General features: G+C 45.7%; 1 protein-coding gene across 1 annotated transcript in view; it reads right to left on the bottom strand.

Annotated features, from left to right (window-relative positions):
* Positions 1-2,491: 2,491 nt before the first annotated feature.
* Positions 2,492-24,222, bottom strand: part of SHCBP1L (SHC binding and spindle associated 1 like) — a 44,272-nt gene continuing 22,541 nt past the window's right edge. Inside the window, exons 7-10 of the mRNA XM_075936787.2 lie at positions 23,618-23,771; positions 9,984-10,234; positions 8,492-8,614; positions 2,492-2,790 (exon numbers count right to left, since the gene is read on the bottom strand). Of these exons, the coding sequence (XP_075792902.2) occupies positions 2,554-2,790; positions 8,492-8,614; positions 9,984-10,234; positions 23,618-23,771 (765 nt within the window). The 3' untranslated portion in view covers positions 2,492-2,553. The remainder of the gene's footprint in view (positions 2,791-8,491; positions 8,615-9,983; positions 10,235-23,617; positions 23,772-24,222) is intronic.

Genomic DNA, 24,222 nt, shown 5'->3' with positions numbered 1-24,222 from the left:
ATTGCAAGGGATGACAAGTAGCTGTATAAGCACTGGGCTAAGCCTAAAAGGCTCTAGAGAGACCAAATTATGCCTGCCCTGTCCTCAGCCAGCTAATCTTAGCATGGCTGTGCTCAGAACTTGGAGTTGGACAAGCATATTAAGACCTCTGTCCCTTCTAGAAACTGATTTCATTCCAGAAATGCCCAACTGTGCAGAATAGGGAGACCTAAGAATGTGCAAAAGTGGTATCCACAGTCCAGATCCAACCTGAGCAGACCCTTACAGTAAGCCTCAGAGTAAACACCTCTTCAACACTCTCCTCACACAGTGAACCTTGCACTCAACCTTTTCAAGTAATCAGAGGAAATTAGGAGTCTCTTGAAAAGAGTAAGAACTAGGGATGTAAGAGTAGTTGAAGCTTATCGGATAGTTGACTAGTGATGCGACTAGTCGCACCTTCCCTCTCCCCTCCCCCGCCCTTTTCTCTATCAGAGAGAAGCAGCAAGTGGGGGACAGGGGAGGTAGAGCCACCGCAGAAATGGCACAAGCAGAGACTGAAGCAGTCTCTGCCAGTGCCACTTCTGCTGCGATTCTGCTTCTGAAATATACAAGAGCCCCAGTGGGGCTCTTGCTACAGTTCAAAAGCAGAAGTCCCACAGGGAGCTCAGGCCAGCGGGGGAGTGGTTTTGGCAGACTCCTACCTCCACATTCTACTGTGCCCCAGGATTTGTTTAATTGCACAGATCTCTACAAAAACTGACATTTGGTCTCTTGGTGACACCAAGAAAGTTATGAAGATGCTGATAGTAATCATGGGCAGACTCAGATCCCAGAGTATTCACATATCCCTTTGTGAATGAGCTCTGTTCTGCAGTATACAGTGCCACAATCCAGATTCTGAATCTCCTGCAAGCACACAGATTTGCAATAAACACAAAGAAAAGTTCCTGAGTTTCCTCAACAAAGGTTGTTCAGCTGGTAGAACGTTTGCAGTACTGATCTGTCAAGTCTGTCAACCATAACTCAACAAATACTAGAATAATAACTATATGATATCTATGCTTGACCAATGCATTAGCCCAACCACAACTGAGCATCTTCAGCTACTGGGTCTCCATAGGCAAGATCAAACCAGGTGCCTCTCCCGGGCCTTTCTTCTGAAGCCAATGGTCTCCAACCATTTTAAGCACAAGATCACTTTTTGAATTTAAGTGCAATCCAGGATCTCTCTCAGACCCTAATAGCCTTGCCCCACTTCCTTTGTACCCCTTCTCCGAGGCCCTGCCTTTGCTCACTACATCCTCCCTCCCAACCCTTCCTTCCTTTCAGCAGTCTGGGACAGAGGGTTGGGGATTTGGAGTGAGAATGCAGCTCTGAGCTGAACCTGGTGCAGGGGCTTAGGTGCAGGAGGGGTTCAGGGTACAAGCTCTAAGGGAGTTTGGATCCAAGGAGCTCAGGGTTTGGGGAGCAGAGAAGGTTCATGACTAGGGCAGAGGGTTGGGGATTCTGGCTCCAGCTGGACACTGTACATCTGAAGCCTGTGGAAAGGAATCGGCATCAATCCTTTGGAGCTCAGAGGGGGTCAAATCAGCTGTTCTGAAATTCCAGAGCTACCTGGAAAGCAACTACATTCTGGAGAGTCACACAGCATGACAATGGTTGCATACAACCAAAGAGGGCGAAAAAAGCATTGCTCTACATGGAGATAAAGGGCAGAAGAGATTCTCTCTTGCACAAAAATAATCCGCATGAAAGAAAAGCCGAACCAAAAGGCAAACTAGCTCAGCCTTTTATAAATGTTATAAATGTCAACAACTCAGAATGGTCTTCCACACAAAAGTTCAGTTCCCTTCAGTTGACCAGTTTGCCAATCATAAAAATGCAAAGTGGAAGAAAGTAGAATTATTGTAGAAAACATGTTTTTTACCATTTTCAAATGAATCATCTGGCAGCAGACTTGAGAAGGGTGTCACTAGAACAGCTTTGAAATGCCTATGCAAACTGCAGCCAAGAGAGAAATAGCCCACACTGTTGAGCAGAACTATGGATGTTGCTACTACAAAATTACCAGGTAAGAGATTTTCCATTATCCATTTTTCCTCGCGCAGCTCTACTGATGATAACCACAATAGGAGACTCACAGTGAATAAATTAGCACTGGCATTTTAGCCAGAGTTGTCTAATTCTATTCAGAGTAGATCTGGATAATGACAAGATAAGAGTGTTCTACATTAGTGCTCAACTGTTCATGCCAATGCAGATGTAACAGTGGAGAAACAGAACCAGACTACTGTAGATCCAGGCTGTTCAGTGTTACAAAATGACCTTGCCTGGCCTGCTGAGAAGAAAATACCTGTTCCCCATTTAGACTAGTAAGTCAAATGAGCCATTCTTTTACCCATGACTGAATGTGTGTGTGTTTGATGCTCTAAAAGTTGGCAAAGTGCACTAAGCTCTCGCCATTTTCCATAACAATTCAAAGAAGCATTTAAGACGAACAGTCTTCAACTTGGAGTACTGCTGTTTTAATGAAATAATTGTTATATACCAAAACATACATCAAATGCATGTTTAATTATTAACTATGCTGAGGCCCTTGGTATCCTCTAGTGTGTTGCTATTCATCTCTAGGCTCAATTCATGCATTAGTTTGGAAAGTGTATCTTCCTCTGCATCTCCTGATGCAGTAAATTCTAGTATCCCTCCTGCAGTAGAGAGCTGATCTGTAGGCTGAAGGATGGTCACTCCATATCCATTATTGTTATAAATGTGATTGTTTTTCATCTTCAGTTTGGGAACAGGAATAACCTGTTAAGAATTCAAAACAAAATAGTTTTGAAGGGTGCATTGTGTTCTACACTGTTAAACATGGCATAAAAGGATGCTTGCACTATCCACATTCAAAAGAAACCCAGTTTGCTTTGTAATTCTAAGTATTCCTCTCAAAATGGCAATGCCTTATCCCAGTTTTGTACACTCGTAACTGTTAAAAGGAGCAATCTAATCCAAATCTGGAAAGATTTAGTAAATACAGTTTCACTCATTATTTTACTAGTAAGACTACAGTTTCAATTTTTTTAAATTTCATTTCACATCTTTTGAAGCTTCCCACTTTCTACTGTTACTATATTTAAGTAACATTCACATAGTATAGAATAACTATTAGCTTACAATCCATTCACCAGTTACCTCTGCTGTAGGGATATTATCAACTAGTTGGCTAGCCATTTAACCCATTGCTTATCGATTAATGGTCCTGGTTAATCGCAACATCTCCCTCCGGCTAAATGCTTTGCACTTAAAATTCAGACTGTCAGGCTGGTTCAGTCCCATCAGTCCCAATCCGAGTTTTAAAGGACGAGCACATGGGGGAGCTGCCTGCAACCCCTGATACAGAGGCAGAAGCGTGGGATGGCAAGGGGGGCTCCCTGGGAGTGGGGCCAGAAACACACTGGCTACCGTTCCTTTCAGGCGGGGGGAGCATTTTAGTAACTATGTAACTGCCAAGAATTGTTGCAGCTACACAATTACTAAATAAAATAAACTATTTCTAGCTTCCCTACTTTGCTGCCCTAGCAAGTTAATAATGGGATTGAAATTCAGTTTTCCTATTTCTGACGGAAATGCTACTACTACTCAGCACTTTGACTGCACATCTACAAGACACATGACATATTCCATGTTCAAACCATTAGTACAGATGCTAACAAGAGAAGACTGAGGAAAAACTGAGAATTTAAACATCAAGAAATTTTACAAGATCTCCTTGTTCATTTATTCCTTGTGTATATTTTTACTCCTACAGCAAAACCTTCATTGTAACAATCTCTTTATATATTGTGTGTGTGAATCTGTCAGTGCCAGTCCATTTGTCCAAGACGTCTTCCTAAACAGCAAGAGCTAGGGCCACAGAATTTGGTATGCAGCTTCCTTTAACCCAACATGAAGCAAGGTCAAGGGTTTGGGTTATGCCAGAAAAACAAGAAATGCTGGGAATGGGACTCTGTTCCAGAATTTGAAAAGAGAGGGGCAGAAAGAAGAGATGTGATATTGAGACTAGCCACTGGTGGCAGCAAGCCTGCAGGAGAGAGCTATACTGCAGAGAAACCACTGGGGGCAGCCACACCAGCAAGAGACTGGTCAGCTGGGGCCAGGGCTGTGCAACTGAGCAGGTAAGTGGCCCCCGCAGTCCCAAAACAGTGCAGAAGGGGAAAAGCCTCTGTCCCACCCCACCTTTCAGTCCCTGTCCACACACCCAACTGCCTTCCCTGAACCCTCCAGCCCCATGCCCTCACTCCTGTACTTCCACCCCATGGTGTGAGCCTCCCACACACACCTAATTACCAGCCCTGAGCCCTTCATCCTCTGCCCTGACTCATACATTCCCTCCACTCTCTGCCCTGAGCCCCATCATTTAAATAAAGCATGTACATTTTCCTTTTAGTTAAAATACTACACTTGAAAACCTGAGCTATGCCAGGTACATCTGCTAGTTGTCTCAATAACTACCAGATTAATCTTGCTCAATTTTTTTTAAGTGCTAGTTCCTACAAGTTCAACCTTGTAGTGATTAACCATTGGAACAAATTACAATATCAGGCAGTGATTTTTCTATCTCTTGATATTGTCAAATCAAGACAGAAGGCCTTTATGGAAGATATGCTTTAGTTCAGTCAAATTATGGAGCTCCACGCAGGAATAATATGGTAAAACTCAACAACCTGTGATCTACAAGTGGTTGGAGTAGATGGGACTATTAGCATCTAAGTCAAACTATGAAAACATGCTGTGTTGGCTCATGGGCAAAATGCTACTACATAGACAGCTGTCTTTTTGTAGCTCATCTCCCTGTCTCTCTGTGTAAATTATATAAAAAAATAAAAATGTATTGTGGGATGACCGAGTAATATCATATCGCAGCGTCCAAGGGCTAGGAGAGTAGGCATGGGCAGATAAAGTTCAGCCCCCTCCTTCGTCCCTGGAGCTAAACTCCACCCACTGCCAGCCCGGCACTCTCCGGTGGGCACATGGAGAGCCAGGTCTGGGGTGCCACCACCTTGGCTTTCCCTGGCTGCTGGGGGGCAGGGCCTCACTTGGCAGGGAAGGGAAAGGGCCCAGACTAAGGATGTTAAGTATCAGGTAACTGACTAATCGAGTAGTCGATGCATTTTTGCATCGACTATTCAATTAGTTGATAGGGCACCTCTGCCTTTGAAGTGTAACAACAGCCCTAGGGCTGTTGCTACACTTGAAAGGCAAAAGCGCTGAAGCCCCCCCCCCCCCCCCCCCACTGACCCTGGGCTCTGTGCAGCGCTGCTGCTTTGAAATGCTGGCTCCCCACTGCATTTCAAAGCAGCAGCGCTGCATGGAGCCCCTGTCAGCTTGAATCTCCAGTTGGTCCCGGGCTCCATGCAGCATTTCAAATTGGACAGAGGCCCAGCTGATCCTGAGCTCCAAGCAGCACTGCCTCTTTCAAATACTGTAAGGAGCCTGACACTGGCTTCTCACAGTATTCAAAGCAGCAGTACTGCATGGAGCAGCTGACTCTGGGCAGTGTTGCCACTTTGAGGTATCCTCTCTTCTTCCTCCCACCCTTTGCTGCCTCTATCTGATAGAGACAGCAAGTGTGTGGGGGGGAGCAACTAGTTGACTATCCTGTCGACTATTTGATAAACAGGGTTGATGGGGCTATGATGTAGAAAGGGCCTGGACTGGCATGGCTGGGTGGGAAGGAGAGAAGGCTGGGGTTGCTTCCCTGTTACCCCCGACAAAGGGGGACTGGTGAGTGTAGCAAGCAGGGGGCACAGCCCTCTAGTATATTCTAACCAAAGAAAGGATTAGTCAGTTAACACGTGCTTAATAACCTTGCAGAAGGAAACTAAAATGTGATAGAAGTTGACCCAAAAGAACCTAGAAACTATGAAGAACTCAAGGTAAATTCTTAACTGTTGAGTAGAGTGAAAGCAACTGTAAAAACCAGTTAAAGCACAGCAGTGAAGGGAAATTTATTCACACTAAGGCCTTTTCTCAAGTGGGAAAAAAGTGCACTGCTAATTAGTTAGCTGACCTGAGGTACAATTCTAGTGCAGGGTTTGTTTCCACTGCAGTGACCTTGACAGTGCTTAAACAGAGTTGGCTGGCCTATTAAGAGAGAGACACTCAATTGAGCTTAACTCATTACCTACTCTCTCTACCTTTCTGGAGGATGAATGCAAACTCCACTCAAATGGCAACAGTCTTCTACCAATTTCCCACAACTTGCCTGTATGCCCAGAAAGGAAAGACATGTTCTCCCACAATTCACTGGGACATTGATGGAGAAGCTCACATTACTGCACTGTAAAGAGCCATGGGATATGTCCTCAGAAATCTTAAATGCCATGCATGAATGAGTGCAGTGCTAGTGTGAACACAGCAGCTTGACTGTTTTGCAGTGGGGCCATTCAAGATAGGCTAATTCAAGAAGTAACTTGAGTGAAGATAATTCAAATTAATTCTGCAGTGTGTAGTTTTCACATAAGGCTACAATTTTGTCAGGAGGTCAGATTCTGTGACTTCCAGAGATCTCAATGACTTCAGCCCCTAGCAGCTGGGAACTATGGGATACCTCCTGTGGGTAGCAGGGGGACTGTAGAGCTTTAAGCCAGCCCTACAGCTACCCAGCAGTTTCCCATTCTGTCACTGATATTTTTAGTAAAAGTCAGTGACAGGTCACAGACTTCTATGAATTTTTCTTTAGTGTCTGGACCAATCCATGACTCACTAAAAATATCCATTACAAAATCTTAGTTTTTAATTTGCTACCTTTATGTGTAAGGCTATGGTGGATTTTAGATCTGCCTCTCTTCCCCTAAAACACTCCAACCCTGCTGCCTCTGAAGAAGCCTATGCAGCAAAGACACTCTATTAATCCACCACAAGAAACCTGCACCTAGAAACTCCTCCCAAGACAATCCTTCCAAGCACAACACTCTGACTATCCAAGGTACTAAATGCCCTTAGTCAGCTCTCAGAACCTTGGATGAGGGAATAGACTACACCCTCAACAAGTTTGCAGATGACACTAAGCTAGGGGGAGAGGCAGATATGCTGGAGGGCAGGGATAGGGTCCAGAGTGACCTGGACAGATTTAGAGGATTGGGCCACAATAAATCTGATGAGGTTCAACAAGGACAAATGTAGAATCCTGCACTTGGGACGGAAGAATCCCAAGCGTTGTTACAGGCTCGGGACTGAATGGCTAAGTAGCAGGTTCAGCAGAAAAGGACCTGAGGATTACAGTGGATGAGAAGCTGGATATGAGTCAACAGTGTGCCCTTGTAGCCAAGAAGGCTAATGGCATATTAGGTTGCATTAGGAGAAGCATTGCCAGCAGATCCAGAGAAGTGATTATTCCCCTTTATTCGGCTCTGGTGAGGCTACATCTGGAAAATTGTGTCTAGTTCTGGGCTCCCCATCATAGAAAGGATGCAGACACATTGGAGAGGATTCAGCGGAGGGCGATCAAAATGAGTAGGGGCTGGAGCGCATGACCTATGAGGAGAGACTGAGGGATTTGGGTTTGTTTAGTCTGCAGAAGAGTGGGGGGGGGGGATCTGATAGCAGCCTTCAACTTCCTGAAAGGAGGTTCCAAAGAGGATGGGAAAAGGCTGTTCACAGTAGTGACGGATGGCAGAACAAGGCGCAATGGGCTCAAGTTACAGTGGGAGAGGTCTAGGTTGGATATTAGGAAAAACTATTTCCCTAGGAGGTTGGCAAAGCACTGGAATGGGTTACCTAGGGAGGTGGTGGGATCTTTAACCCTAGAGGTTTTTAAGTCTTGACTTAAAAAGCCCTGGCTGGGTTGATTTAGCTGGGATTGGTCCTGCCTTGGGCTGGACTTGATGACCTCCTGAGGTCTCTTCCAGCTCTATGATTCTATGATCAGTAACTGCTAAACAGGTGGTGTTTAAGAAGCTGAGAAATGTGCTGAGACCCGCCCCCCTTAGAGCTTGCCTGATAGCATTCCTGAAAATCCACACTAGTGGTTGGTAGTAGGGATATGAATGGGTAACCAGTTAGCTGATTACCCAGTAAGCCTCATCCTTAATGGGCAATGTTTACCGGGTAACAGTTAACCTTTACTCAGGAGCAGTCCCCTGCCTGTGGCTCACAGGCTGAGTGTCAACAGCTAGAACCAGCAGTCCCATCCCCTGCTTCTGGCCCAATGTGAGGCTGCCAACTCCCAACCCTGGGGCTGGAAGCAGCCAGGCTGGACCAGTCCCAGCCTGCCGCGTGGAGGCTACTCTGGCTCCACCCTCTCCTGTTTAATCAATTAACCAGTTGGTAGCCATGGACTTAGCCAATGAATTCTTGAGTTTGAAATTTTAACTGAAGAAATGTAATTTTCAGAAAAAACATGTTCCGTAGTTCTTCAGCTTCCGCTAACTTCTGCATTTGTAACAGTACAGCTATTATTTTTTAGAAGTGCCAGTTACAATTGCTAGGAGAACCCAGCACAGTTAGTTACCTTAATATTAATTCCACCTAGGGCACTCTGTGAAGTCTCACTGATTTTCAAGTTATTGCAGTGGTGAATTTTGTTGCCCTCCAAAATGGCTGTGCTTCCTGGGTGCAGCTCAACACCAGCACCCTGTACAATAAAACAAACAAACAAACAAATAAAAATCCTGAAAGTAAGGATTGCCACAGTAATAGCAAAGTACAGTCAAGTATATAAAAAGTGCTGCTGCCATTTCATATAAGATGTCAAAATTGGTACACTGCAGTTTATTGTGGTGAGGAATGGAAACCCATACAATTATGCAATGATAGGATAGGAATGTCAATGTGTAGATGAATACATGATTAACCGATAAGCCTGGGTTTACCTATTAATCCTGTCTACTACACACATTCCCCCCTTGCTCTGTGTGAATCAAAGGCAGCAAAGGGGGAGAAGGTGGGAACCTGTGCCAGTGAGGAGATGGCTTAAAAGCCAGTTCTCCCTCACCCTTGCACTGCTGCCTCTGATATAGAGGCAACAGTGCAGAGGGTGAGGGGAGCAGGCAGTAGCTGATATGTGTAGGGAGCCTGCTCCATGGATCTGCCTGCCTCTGGCCACTGCTGCCTCTTACAGAGGCAGGGAGGGGGAGAGGCAGGAGCTGGTGCTGGGAGGAATCCATGGCTGGCCTGGGTTCACCAGGGACAGAGGCTGCTCTGGAATCCCACAGAGCAGCCTCTATCCACAGTGAGCCTAGGCTCAGACCCCAACTCGCCCACCAAGGACAGAGCCTCTGTCTGCTGGGAGCTCTGGTACCCTGCTGTATCGGGGCAGCAGGCAGGAGCCAGTTTAAAAACCAGCTCCCCTTGTGAACCAGCTCCCACCTGCCACCCTATGCTGCTGCCCCTGATAGAGGCTGCAGCATGGTTGGTAGGGGGCTCCCTGAGAGTGGGGCCAGGAGTGTACTGGCTGCCTGCCCCCAAGGACTATTGAATAGTTGTGTAACTGGTAAAATTTGATGTGGTTACATGACTATTTAATTACATGCCATCTAATATACCAATTATGGGATTTTGTAACATGGAATGAAGGGTAGAAGAATCTTTTACTATTCCTTGCTTAGCACTTACTACTGTAAAATTACATCTTCAAGGATATATTTTAGTCTCTACATCAAATAGTTTTACATGTAAAAAGTAACAAGCATGAAAATATTGCTTAACAGTAATTAGTAAAATCCCAGCTAACACTTAATTCCATTGGTAAGGATGACACAGTAACACTATAACTCCACGAATAAAAACAAAGCTACTGCCTTGAAGAGCTTAACGCAAATTTGCTACAGAAAATCGAAAGTTAACTGAAAACTACGTGTAAGTTTTCAAAACAAACTTGAGGTATTTCCACTTGCAATTTAACAGTTTGTCCTAGTTTTAAGAAGCAGCTTCTCTATGTATGTTAACATTTTATACTTGCTTATATATTAAATGATATTTTTATATGCAAGCAGACTCAGTACCTCAGCTCCAGTAATTTCACTGTTTGTAATAGTCAGAGAAGCTCCAGTAAGCACACAGACTCCAGTTCCTTCACATTTCAATACACAGTTTGCTAAAGTCATGTGACCAGATTCAACCACCACAATACCATCAACAATTCCTAGTTGTACTAAAGTAAGGTGCATTAGTTTCACATTTTGAGCTTTGGATACCACAAAACTCTCATGAGTAGGCTCTGAAACAATCACAATTTCTTCTGGCTTTCCAGTTCCTAAATGAAAAAAGAAAAGTACCATTAACTGTCTTTTCTACACAATACAAAAGCAGAGAATTCCCTTTTTGCTGTTTGTTAAAATGAGCATTTCTCAGCGAGATAAGGCTTTTTTGTTTAAGTACAAAATGAATTAACTTAAATTATAGGCAAATCATTTATTGTATCAAAATCTGTTCACTTTCCACATCTACCTGTTTGATTGCATGCACCATGCTTAAGGTGACTGTATTTTCTGAACCAAAAATAGGGACACAGCCATTCCCCCTAGCCTGATTAGCCACACCTCCTGATCTCTTAAGCCCTGCTCACCTATTACATAAAGTCCCACCTCTGGAGTACTTCCAGGGTTAAGATGGACACATGACCAGAAGTAAAGGGTGTCATGTGACCCCTTTAAGGACTCCTCCCACTGTCCTCTGCCAATAGGGATGGGTTTGGCCCCCAAAGGACCTTCCCATGCAACTATACTGCAATTCCATTAATCCAACTTGCATTGCATTAACTCAGGGAGAGAGGCCGGGGGTAACTGTATTTCAGTGGTTCTCAAACTTTCTGGCCCGTGAACCACCTGGCTCAATGTAAACCTTTCTGTGGACCACCAGTTGCTAATGGAAACTGACTGTTAATTATATAATTGCACTTGAGCCATTTTGCTAGTGCTGCAGCTAGGGAGACTGGTTTGATTGAAATTATTAAACAGATCAAGTGTTTTAACTTTCTTGTGTTCATTTATCAAACTTCATTTTAAATAAAGTAAAATATTAATTTATGACCAACACAAAAGGTTTCAATGTTTTCTTTATGGCAGGGGCAGGTAACTTTTTTTTTGGGTGGGGGGCCACTGACCCCCAGAAAAGTCAACTGGCGACCAAACAAGTGAGAAGCAAAAAAACTCCTCCAAAAACCCTCAATGATCTGGCCCTTTAATAAGAAACCTTACTCCTTTGGCATCCCAGCTCCACAGGGGGAGAGGATAGGACAGAGAGGAATGAGGTTCAAAATAAGGATGTTAAATTGTGGTAGCTTCAGGACCCAGCTCTAGCTGTGACTCAGCAGTCCTGGCTCTTGCTGGGTCTGGGAGCCAGCCGTGCATTTTAAAAGCCGCCGGACTCTTACTACATTTAAAATGTAAAGGAGCAGCAACCAGCATAAGCCGGGACTGCTTGGTCCTGGCTCACACTGAGACCAGTAGCCCCTATTAACTGCAGACCGCCTAGGCCACCGTGAACAGAAGCTTCTTGGGACCCAACCTCTGCCCACGGTGAGCCTTGGCCTGCCGTGGACAGAGGCTGCTTCGCAGCAGCCTCCTCTTTTTCCTCTCCCCTGCTGCTTCTGATAGAGGGAGCAGGGATAGGCGGGAACTGGCTTTTAAGTCGGGAGGAGCGCATGGGGGGGGGGCACCAAGCCCGAGCGTGCCCCACTGGGGTGGTAGCACTCCAGCCCAAGTTCTGCATAGCTTCTGCTAGGGCTCAGGTGGCAGTTCAAAAACGCCAAAGTTTGGGAGCGGCTACTCGGGGTCTTGGACCCAGCCACCCTTCCCCCTCCCAGCAGCAGCAGCCGCTGTAATAAGCCATGGCCTGCACATGCAGGAGGCTGCGTGACCAGACCCTACATGACAGAGGCAGTGCTGTGGGGTAAGGAGGGGGCCACCTGATGGTGGGGTAGTAGGTGGTGGAAGGGCCAGGGCTGTGCTTCACCAGAAGCCCCCCCAGCCAGCAAAGCTCCAACAGGAGCTGCCTACGCACTCTGCGGGCGGTGGGGGGAGAAGGACACTGTTGCTACTGCTGCACTGCATCAGGAGCAATGGACTCAGTATCTTCTTCCCCCAAGTACGAGTCCCCATCAATAGTGAAATGTCCAGCAGAGATTTCCAGGACATTTCGCTACTTGATGGTGCACTGGGACAGAGTCCTTAAAACTGTGACAGTCCCGGTAAAATTAGTATGTGTGGTCAGCACAGCCATGCTGCATGGAACCAGGATCTTTTAAAGAGTCACATTTAACACACTAGTAAAATGCAAACTAAAAATAGCAGAATAATATTACACTTTCCTCAATCTCAGTTCTGTAAACCTGGTGCTCAAAATACAAACATTCTGAAGATATGTAGAAATAAGTATCACCATGAAGACAAATTCAGAGAACTCTATTTGGTAATGTAATATACAGCTGCAGTCCTGTCTGTTAACTAGAGATGTAAAAGAATAGTTGAATAGTCAGTTACCCGATAAGCCTAGATTTATCAGGTAGTCGAGTTGACTACTTGCATTCCTTCTCCACCCCTTTCTGCCTCTGTATCAGAAACAACGAGGGCGGGGAGGAGCTGGCTTAAAACCAGTTCCCTCCAGCACTGTTTCCACAGTGCGGGGGACAGGGGAAGAGGACGGACAGGGGAGGCAGAGGTGCAGCAGGGATAGTGAGTGCCTCCCTTACCAACTAATTAATTGAGTAGTAAATGGAAAATTCCATCGACTAGTCAATTAGCTGATTAATCAAAATTTAACATCCCTATTAACAACTAAACATGACCAATGAAGCAATAGCAATAGAGATTTTAGAATTAACCTTATTGCTCCACTCTAGAAAATGTATCCCACAAAGTCAGCTTCTGCAAGGTATCCAAAGAAATGTAACTTCCTTCTACCTGTTTTATGAAGTTGAACCAATGGAGAGTACTGAAGATTTAAAGAATATTCAGCAGAGGTCCTCTACGATCCACATTTGGAGTATATTTTATTTCCAACACCATAGATACCTGCTTAGTATCAGGTTTCTTTAGGCATATGGGAAGCTCCTGGCACCAAAGTAGGACCTAAGTAGGTTCCTAAAGGTATCTGCTTCTATATCAAAGGTTCACATATTACAGCTAAGGTTATTGGTATCAGAGACTTCAGTCATAGTCCTAACAGTTATGTATCATGAACTGTTTTGAACTGATTTTATTGTGGAATTTATTCCTCATTTTCATGGCTTTGGGTCTGAAAGAGGCCTACTTTATTCGTTCACAGGACAGCTGATTCAACATCAGAATCAAGGTCTGAGCTTTTAAAGCCTCCTTGATGAGGATGGCACAAAACCTCTGCTGCTTACTAGTGCAGATTTAAGACTGGAAGGCCCTGCACACCGTGCAGCAGTCTGGGTAACAGGCTTATTGCAAGCAGAACAAACAGCAAATGCATGTCTTCGTTAAGGAACCTGAAGTAAAATGACATGCACCCTGCTTAAATCCACCTTTATTAATAGGGTCCTTGGAGGTGAGATCAAAAAAATCTGAGAACTGTAGGTCCAAAATAAATATATGATGTACAAGGGAACTGTTTTACTAAATTTAATATGCTAAGTTGAAATTTGGGATGAAAACAGAGTCTAACCGTTCATTCAAAGCAGAGAGAAAGCCCAGTATCATCAGCTGACTGCAGAAATACCAGCATTGAGAAGGCTGGCTGCAGTCTTTTGTAGTCTATGCTGTGATCGTTTGCTGCTATGAGAGGACACTGACATATCCTCAATGGAAACTGATTTGCAGAAGGGTCCAAAAGTTCAGCCACAGATCTCAAGTTAGGAACCAAAAGCCACCTCAAAGAACCTTAACTTTATTATTTATCTATTCTGAGTCTGTTACTGACCTTAATGCTATATTACCTTATTTTGCATTTAAAATTATCTAGTTATTTCTATACAGTAACACCAATCTTGAGTAAATATCAAAGGATCAGCAAAGATTTATTGAAGGGATGTTTTGAAGTGATCTAATACAAGGGATTGCCTCCTTTTGGTGATGTTTAGCAGAGCGTTCACAATTTAGGCAGAATACATGGATACTATAGTATCTTTTATTCTCACATGTTAGTGATGGTTGCATTGTTCATAAGTGGCCATTATATTCAATGCGTAATCGCTCAAGACCCTGAAAGAGTGATGACATCTGATTATACTGTGGAATAAAACAGGCAAACCCATTAAGACCAAGTGCCTGATGTAATCAAGAATTTCCTTTGTATTATTTATTCAAGTATATCAAACTACCCTAGGAATGCAGGAAAAGGTATAAAGAAGTCAACATTAAGGACATGACTGCACTAAAAGTTTACAGAGGTGCAGTTGCACTGTGGTAAGATTGCTAATGTAGCCACTCTAAACCAAGAGAGAGAGCTTTCTACATAACTACTCCAGCCCCTGTCAGTAGCTGGCTGTCCTTGCTGTTCCTGGTAGTTCATCATGTCAACCGCTAGTGACCTTGTTTGAGAGTGGTTATAGAGGTGTTCATAGCCCTTTGGGGCACAAAGCACCATTTAACCCTCTTGGCCGTGGGTGCAATTGAGGCCAAGGTCTGCCAAAAAATCTTGGTGGTGGTCTGGATGGATTTGGTGGACTCTCAAGAGAAAGAACATTCACTATCAGGACAGATTCTTCTACTATCTCCTCAGCTGGGAGGTTGAGGCTCTGAGCCACACCCTGGAGCAGGTCATGGTAGGACTTTAGAATCCATGGAAGAAGGGGACCCACCACTGCCTCATTTGGTGACGACACCACAGGGGAAACAGGGTCTTCCTGGCTTGTCAGAGGGAACACCTGAGAAGGGAGTGCCAATGTCCCTTGCCCGCTTTGGCCGACAAGATCCTTGGGTGCTGGGGCCCACTGATGAAACAGACAGTGGCGCTTGGGCCAAGGGGCCCACAGAGGGCGGCCTTTGCCCTTGGCTCTGTGGTATGCCCACAGAGTCCAAAAGGGCCACTGCCTAGGTGCCTGCCACTGGGGAGGCCAGGACTGCGCCGGTGCCACAGCTGCATCAAGATACTGCTGCCAGGAGTGGTACCTGAGAGCTACTGGACACAAAAGACTCCGCTTCAGAGTCAGATGGGTACTCCAAGTCTGACCGTGGCGGAGCAAAGCCAGACAGTGCCAGTGATAGTTCCAAGGAGAGTGTCCATGCCAGCTCATAGCCAAGAGTTTGCCATTGTGCAGACTGCGTTGAAGACATCCTTGATGCTGAAGCCACACAAGGAGGCATACAGCATGTCTTAAGTAGTGTTGTGGGCAAAAGCACTAGTAGCGGTGATGCAAGAGCCAAGGTAGCGGGTCCAGGAAGCGGTGCTGCTGATGTCACAGGTGGATGGGGCAGCCACGACTCAGAGTTGGCACCGTAAGTTTGATGAGGTGCCAACCAGCCTTGAAAGTATCCAGCACAGGGGGAAAATCTAAGTCCTCTTCCACCAACTCTGATACTGCATAGTACATAGACTTCAGACTTGGCAGTCCTGCCCAAGTGGCCAGAGTCAACAATACTGAGATTGAGGGGCTCAGCCTGGACAGGCTCAGTGCAGGCTGACTCCAGGCCCTTATTAGACCTCCTGGAGGAGGAACAACCCCAGTTGGTCCTCTTCTTTTTCCACAGCACCAGGGAGTAAGACTGGTGCTGGGTAGACAAGCCTGTCTTGTGTGTAGGAGAGCAATGCTGGTGATCCCTCTGCTCATCCAGGGACTCCTGCACTGAGGCCAGCACACTGTACACTGTAGGAATCAGGGCGCTGACATGAGGCTGTGGCCGAAGTGTCAACTCCATGAGGAAAAGATTACACCATTGATCCTTCTCTTAGTTCTTGGCATACACCCTCTGAAAATGCTGCACTTATCTTACAGATGGCCGTCTTCCGGGCACCAGGCAGGCAGTGTGAGGATCTTCTCTGGGTGTATACTTACCACACTGTTTGAAACCCTGAAACCACTGCATGCCTTGAGAGCATAATCAGAAGATGAACCCTCCTGCACCCCAAACTACTACAAAGAGAAAAAACAAACAAGAACTAATATACAGCCGCTCTCCGAGTTACAAACAGGTTATGGACCAACACTTGGTCCGTAACTTGAAGTGTTCGTAACTCGGATCCCATAGAGTTACATGGCGACCGCGCCGTTCGTAAGCACAGATTGCCATTCGTAACTCAGATCCGCATTTACGACCGCTTTGGTCATAAGTGCGGATGGTTATAAATGGAGAAGGTTGTAACTCGGTGAGTGGCTGTACACTACAGAGAGCTGTGAAGAAAGTGAAGTTACTCACCTTGGTACAGTAACTGTCGTTCTTTGAGATGTGTGTCCCCACGGGTGCTTCACTGTAGGTGCTGGGCTTGCCCCAGCGCCACAGGATGGAGATCTTTCAAAGCCGTAGTTGACGGGACCATGCACGCGAAGGGGCGTCTCGCAGCATTGGAGCTCTCCGGTTCTAACCAGTGGGATATCCGGTATCTAACATGGGATATCCGGTTCTAACCAGTTCCTCGAACACGCCTCAGAATCTGTGATAGACAGAAAACAGACTCCGAAGCGGGTAAGCGAGTGGGTAGTGGAGCACCCACGGGGGAACACATCTCGAATAACAACAGTTACTGCACCAAGGTGAGTAACTTCGCTTTCTTCTTCGAGTGATGTCCCCATGAGTGCTCCACTGTAGGTGACTGAGTAGCAGTGCCCACCCGTGGAAAGGAAGGTGGGATTTGGAGGCCCTTATGTATGCATGGATGAAAGCTCTGCAGATACTATGGAAGTATCTGGAAGCCATCTGCATTGAATAACATAGAGCTTGGCAAATGTGTGGTAAGAGGCCAGGGGGACACCTCTAAGGTATGCAGTGGAGGTTGCTCTGGCTCTTGTAGAGTGAGCTCTAGGACGTTGTGGAAGTGGTACGTTACATATAGTGTAGCACTGGGTTATGCAGGAAACAATAATGTTTGCTATTCTCTGGGATGATATAGGCTCACCCCTAGAGCGCTCAGTGAGGGAGACTAGTAATTGGTCTGTCTTCCTAAAAGACTGAGTGCGTTCTATATAGAAGGCTAGGGCTCTGCAGACGTCTAGTGTGTGGAGAGCTGCCTCACGTGGTGAAGTGTGTGGTTCTGGGTAAAATGCAGGTAGAACCACTGGCTCGTTAAGGTGGAAATCAGAACAGACCTTAGGGATAAAGGGTGGGTGGTGCCTAAAGATCACACTGTCCTTGTTAAAAACAGTATATGGAGGTACCATCATAAGTGCTGAAATCTCACTCGTTCTTTGCGCCAAGGTGATGGCATTGAGAGAGACCTACTTCGTCGTCAGGGTCTGGACAGGAATTGTAGCTAGTGGCTCAAAGGGTGGCGCTGTGAGAGTTCCAAGTACTAAGTTCAGGCTCCACAATGGAGAGGGAGTGAGTATAGGAGGGTTTAGTGCCTTGAGAAACCTCTTTGTGAGAGGATGGGTGAATAAAGAAACGCCATCTATTGGATGCCAAAAGGCTGTCATTGCCGCGAGATGGACTCTTAGGGACGCTAAGGCTAATCCAGTTTGTTTCAGGTGCATCATATAGTCCAGAATGACGTGGATTGGGACTGTTTGAGGATCCATATGGTGTTCGGAGCACCAGGAAGTGAACCTCTGTCATTTGGCAAGGTAAGTAGATCTAGTATTTTGTCTCCTACTGTGGATTAAGACATCTTTGACCTGATCAGAGCACAGGATTGTGGAGGCATTTAGCCAGCGAGGTACCACGCTGTGAGGTGAAGGGTGCGCAGTTGTGCATGCAGGAGAGTGCCTTGGTTCTGGGTTAGCAGGTTCGGAATCAATGGGAGCGGATACAGGGGGAGTACAGTGCCAAGCGTAGGAGGAGTGGATACCAATGTTGTTGTGCCCATGCAGGTGCCAGTAATATTACTGTGGCCCTGTCAAGTTTGATTTTCTGCAGGACTCTCGAGATAAGAGGTGTGAGTGGAAAAGCGTACATGAAGGGACCGCTCCAATTGAGGAGAAAGGCATCTCCTAAAGAATTGTGACCGAGGCCCGCTCTGGAACAATAACGGCAACATTTCTTGTTGTCGATGGTGGTGAATAGGTCTATCTGAGGCATACACCACTGGCGAAAGAGGGAACGGAGGACTCCGCAGTGGATATCCCATTCGTGATCTATCGCAAAATTCGTGCTGAGGAAATCTGCCATCGTGTTGCTGATGCCAGGTAAATAAGACGCCACCAGTGTTGTGCTATTGGCAATGCACCAGTTCCATAGTCCGGTTGCCTCCGCGCATAGCGATCAGAAGCGTGCACCTCCCTGGTGATTTATATAATACATGGTCACTATGTTGTCCGTGAGAATGCCCACTGTGCGGTTGCGGATCTGGAAGTGGAAATGTCTGCAAGCATTGGCAACTGCTCTCAACTCCAAGAGGTTTATATGAAGTAAAGCCTCCTGCGATGACCATCGGCCTTGGATGGAGAGTTTGCCCATATAGGCACCCCATCCAATGAGGGAGGCTTCGGTGGTAATGTGGCAATGAGGTTGTGGTCAATGAAATGGAGTCCCTGACAATAAGTTGTCATCTTTGGTCCACCAGTGGAGAGAAGATCTGACTGTGGAAGGAACAAGCACCGATTTGTGTACATTGTGCTTCATAGGGTTGTAGACTGTCATCAGCCAGTGTTGCAATGGATGAAAGTGCAGTCTGGCATGAGGAACGATGTTTGTAGTGAAGGCCATATGGCCCATAAGTTTAAGTACTGTGAGAACTTGTGACAAGAGCTTGTCCAATAGTTCTTGTATTGCCCAAAATCTTGTGATGGGTAAATATGCCCTTGCAGTGATGGAATCGAGGGGAGCTCCTATAAACTCTAGCTCTTGAGTAGGTTGAAGTGTGGATTTGTCCTCGTTGACGAGGAGACCTAAAAGGAGGAATGTTTGGCCGGTAATACACAGCATTTCGGAAACTTCCGCTGACAAATGTCCTGTTTTAAAAGGCAATCATCTAAGAAGGGATATATCACTACTCCTCTGCGTTGAAGGTGCGCAGCTACTACGGAAAGTGTTTTCATGAACATCCTGGGTGCTGTGGAGAGGCCAAATAGTAGAACTCAATATTGAAAGTGGTCTGTACCGATTGTGAAGTGTAGAAACCTCCTGTGTGCAGAATGAATCATAATGTGAAAATAAGCATCTTTGTGGTCGAGAGCAGCAAGCCAGTCATTTTGATTGAGGGCTGGTAGTATGGAGGCTAGCATTACCATCTTGAAGCGTTGTTTCCGGGGATATCTCTTCAGTTGCCGGAGGTCCAGAATGGATCTCCATCCGCCAGTTTTCTTTTGAATGAGGAAATAGCGGGAGTAGAACCCTCTCCCTTGGAATTGATGTGGTACTCTTTCTACCGCACCTATATGGAGCAGGTGAGTAATTTCGGTGCAGACTAAGTCTTTGTGAGAGGAGTCCCTGAAGAGGGATGGGGACGGTGGAGTTGTGGGAGGAATAGTGTGGAATGGAATGGTGTATCCAGTTTGAATTATCTCCAAAACCCTCTTGACAGTGGTAATGTCAGCCCAGTGATGATAAAAGGTCCAAAGATGATGGTGGAATATGCGGGTAGAGTCGGAAGAGACTGTCTGCTTGCTCTCGACCAACACGTCAAACCTGCTGTTTGTTGCCAGGTTGAATCTGTGTACGATTAGTAAGGTTGCGACATCTCAGAGGTCTGTGGCGTTGGCATGACTGGTCAAAGGAGCAATGCGGGTGTTGCCATTGCTGCCTCGCATGCGAATAGTCATAGTGCCTTTGAAAAGGTATGTAGCGCCTCCTTCTATATGGGGGGTGTACATTCCCAAAGATCGGAGGATTGTCCTAGAATCTTTACTAGAGTGGAGGACTGTATCTGTCTTTTCCCCAAATAATTTGTTTCTTTTTCAAACAGTAAGTCTTCCACTTTCGTTTGAAGCTCCTTGGGGACTCCTGTGGATTGAAGAAAGGAAGACCTCCTCATAACTACAACCGTAGCCGTGGTGCGAGCTGCAGTGTCTGCCACGTCCATGGCAATTTGCAAACTGGCCCGTGTGGACACATAGCCCTCTTGTACGACGGACTTAAGCAGTGGCCTTTTAGATTCTGGGAGTGCCTCTATCAGAGCCATGAGCTTGGTGCAATTATCAAAATTATGGTTTGATAAATGCACTAAATAACTGGCTATTCTGAGGAGCGCGATTGAAGATGCGTAAACTTTTCTCCCGAATAAATCAAGTCTTTTGGACTTCGTCTGCTGTGTTGTTTTTGTATTGTGGCGCCCTCGCTCTTTCATGCGCTACATCGACTACAAGGCAGTTGGGCTGGGGGTGAGTAATAAGAACTCTGACCCTTTTGGTGGTACAAAGTACTTTGTCTGCCCATTTATTAGTAGGGAGGGCAGATGCTGGGGTTTGCCAGAGTTTATCGGCAACCTCAAGTATGGCCTCGTCCAGAGGTATAGCCAGCTTAGCACTCTGGGTGAATAATAGTACTGGCGACAGTGAGGTGAATAATCCCTATGGTAGTCAATGGTGCTCATAATGGTCACGATTATAGTAGAGGATCGTGATGGGGACCGCCTGTCGGGGTAATGTCTTCTATAGTCATGCCGAGAACATGATCTTGGTGAACGCAAGGATGGAGAAGAAGAGTAGGATCTTCTCGGAGGTGGTGATGGAGAAGCAGAGAATTGATGGTAGTATTTCCGGGTATCCCTTAGAAAGGGAGATGGGAGGCTATCCGGAGATGTGTACCTTTTGAACAACCAGGGTGATCTCCTGGCTGATGGTGGGGGTGGAAAAGACAATGGCACTGGTGAGAATGTTAAAGGCGGAGAAGCAGGAGATGGATTGCGGTGGTGGTGCATCTTATCACATGCCTTTGTTGGTGGCACTCACTCCGGTGCCAAGAATGGCGTCGCTCACTCTGGCGCCGAGGCCGGTGCTGCTCGCCCCTGTGCCGAGGTCGGTGCCTCTCCTCCAGACAGTGATCTCTCCAGTGCCGAGCCTGACTCGGAGGATGTGAAGGCGGCACGTATCGGTGCCAACTGGGCACGTGGCTCCGCTGCAACAGGCGGTGCTGAAGGCTTCGGTGCAGAGACCGCCAGTGTCGCGGTTGTTGAAGTTGCAGCTGAATGGCGCAAAGTTGCGGGCGGATCAATTTTTTTGGCTTGGGATGTAGAGATTGAAGTGGCATGGGCACTCATACCCAAAGTGCCTGGCTTGGAGCCCATGCTAATTCTGCCATGAGAAGTTAAAGGCAGTGATGTAGTTGGAGAGGGCTTAGACTTTCTCAGTGGTGCCACCATCAGTAAGGTGGCTCTTCTCTTTTGAGCATGCTGACTGGCTCGAGGGGGAGAGCTGATCCTTCAGGCTGCAGCGCCTTGTTGAAGAGGATCATCCGGAGCCTCATTTCTCTATCACAGCAGGCTCTAGCCATGAGTTTTAAACAATGTACGCACTTTTGTAGTACATGAGCCTCACCGAAGCAGCGGATACAGGCTGCGTGGCCATCTATGGCAGGCGTGGCTTCATGGCACATAGAGCATTTTTTAAACCCTGGTGAACCAGGCTTTTTTTTTTTTTGAGTATGTACAAACGAAGGTGAATTATATACAGCAAAAGAAGAATGATAACGATAGGAAAGTGGGAAGAAGGAGGACTTTTACTATTTTTTTTTTTTCAAAACTTGAAGGTAAGTAAAACGGGTGAATAATAACAAGAGGAAGAAGCAATAACTAGAGGAAATAAAGTGATTTTGTGTCTCAAACTGTTGTCAACGAGAGAGTTCACTGCAGCCTGAGGCAGTTGAGAGGAACTGGATTGCGCAGCGCAGGAGAGCACGAATGCTGCGAGACGCCCCTGCATGATCTGGTCGACTACAGCTTTGAAAGATCTCCATCCTGCGACACCAGGGCAAGCCCAGCACCTACAGTGGAGCACCCATGGGGACATCACTTGAAGAAGAACTATAAACATTAGGGACTAACAACTTGCAAAGCAAGAAGTCAGAAGCACCAACAACTGACTGTCCCTGGCAGAGAGAAGGAACTGAGCGGAGGTTGTATCAGGTAAGGTCAACAGGGGTATGCTGCTGTGGAGTCATCACTCCAGGGGACTCCACAGCTGGATGGATATCACTAGGGAAATTCTTCTGATGGCTGTGTACAGAGTGTGCACGCATATTGGAATGCACATGAGAAATCACTTGAAGAAAATCTTGTTGCTAACCTGACAAAAATGGATATAAAAATGTTAGTCATCACATTTACTATTTCCACATTCAAATGGGGTATGTCTATACTTGCACACTAGTTTGAACTAGGGATGCAAAGGTAGGCATTAGAAATAGTCAATGAAGCGGGGATTTAAATATCCCGTGCTTCATTAGCATGATTTCACCGGCACGTTTCGAAACAGCTATTGATCGGAGTAACACGCCGGCAAGATCATGCTAATGAAGCACGGGATATTTAAATCCCGGCTTCACGGATTATTTCGAATGCCTACATTTGGCATTCACATACCCTTGTTAACTAGCAATGCTGCCATTTATCAACAAGTCCACTATATTACTGGCTTCTTAATTCCTAACAAATATTCCTAAATTCCTTATACATTATTCAGTTCCACAGACTTTTTCACTGGGGTGACTAGCACAACTGTTATTCTGTCATATGTTTTCAGATTCAATGTTACTAATCTCATTAGAGTTCAGTGAGTTTCCCTCACCCCACTATTTACATGTTTAAAAAAAAAAAAAAGTAGCCCTATAGCACCTTAGATTAACACAGAGAGAAAGTATCATGAACTTTCATGGGGAAAACCTACCTCCTCAGATGAGAGTGAGTTTTGCCCTCAAACTCATGATACAATACACATACACACACACACACACACACACACACACACACACACACACACACACACACACACACACACACACACACACACACACACACACACAGAGACAGAGACAGAGACAGAGACAGAGACAGAGACAGAGACAGAGACAGAGACAGAGTATATATATATATATATATATATATATATATATATATATAAAAATGTTTGTTAGTCTCTAACGGTAATGTATACACTTGCTCCCTATCTCAAGATAGGAATGCAAATGTAGGAGACCTAAATTGCTAATGAAGTGGGGATTTAAATATCCCATGCTTCGTTAGCATAATCTCACCCGCGCACTATTCCGATCGCCAGCTGATTGAGGAAAAATGAGGAGTAATGTTAGTTTGAACCAAGGGTTTTGATTCGAACTAACGCGGCCTGGAGCGCACTTCCTGGTTCGAATCAGCTGGCGAGCGGAATAACGCGCGGGTGAGATTATGCTAATGAAGCACAGGATATTTAAATCCTTGCTTCATTAACAATTTCGGTCTCCTGCATTTGCATCCCTCTCTCGAGATAGGGAGCAAGTGTAGACGTACCGTAAGGTGCTACTGGACTATTTTTTTAAATTACCGACTAACATGGCTACCCCCTAGGACTTATTTACTTGTAGTAATTGCTCATCTGAAGGACTGCTATATACAGTGACAAGTTGTAAAGATTATAGCAGAATGCATTGCTGACCTTGAATAATAATATCCTCAGTTAACATGGAGAGATTTGCAGCCTTATATTCGCCTGGGAAAATGACCACATTATCACCACTGTAACAGCTATCCAAAGCCATGTTTAAATCATCATGTTGTTGAAGCAGCGTATCGACAGAAAAATCTTTAACCTGTACAGGAAAGAGGGAGCAGCAAAAAACAGTTACCTATCTTTTGTAATTGTTGTTCTTCAAGATGTGTTGCCCATGTCCATTCCAAGCAGATATGTGCGTGTCTCATGCACAGTTATTGGAAGGTTATTCCCCTAGTAATACCTGTCAATCAGCTGTGGAGCCATCTGGAATAGCCTTCTAAAAAACTGTACAGAGGTTCCGATGTCAATGCCTTGAGTTCAGAAACTCACCTAGCTGATGTGATCGCTACTAGAAAAGGTACTTTCCACGAGAGATGCAGAAGGGACATGTAGCTAAAGGCTCAAAAGGCAGTGCCATTAATTTAGATAACACCAGATTAAGGACCCATTGAGCGACCAGCTGCCTAAAATGACGATACAGACCTTGGCCAAACCCTTCAGAAATCAGACCACTGGTTCCATAAATACCACATGGCCAGCTGATCCAG

The sequence above is a fragment of the Pelodiscus sinensis genome, chromosome 9 (genome assembly GCF_052426305.1).
Source record: "Pelodiscus sinensis isolate ZL-2025 chromosome 9, ASM5242630v1, whole genome shotgun sequence".
Lineage (NCBI taxonomy): Eukaryota > Metazoa > Chordata > Testudines > Trionychidae > Pelodiscus > Pelodiscus sinensis.
This window is presented reverse-complemented; position numbering and strand designations above follow the sequence as displayed.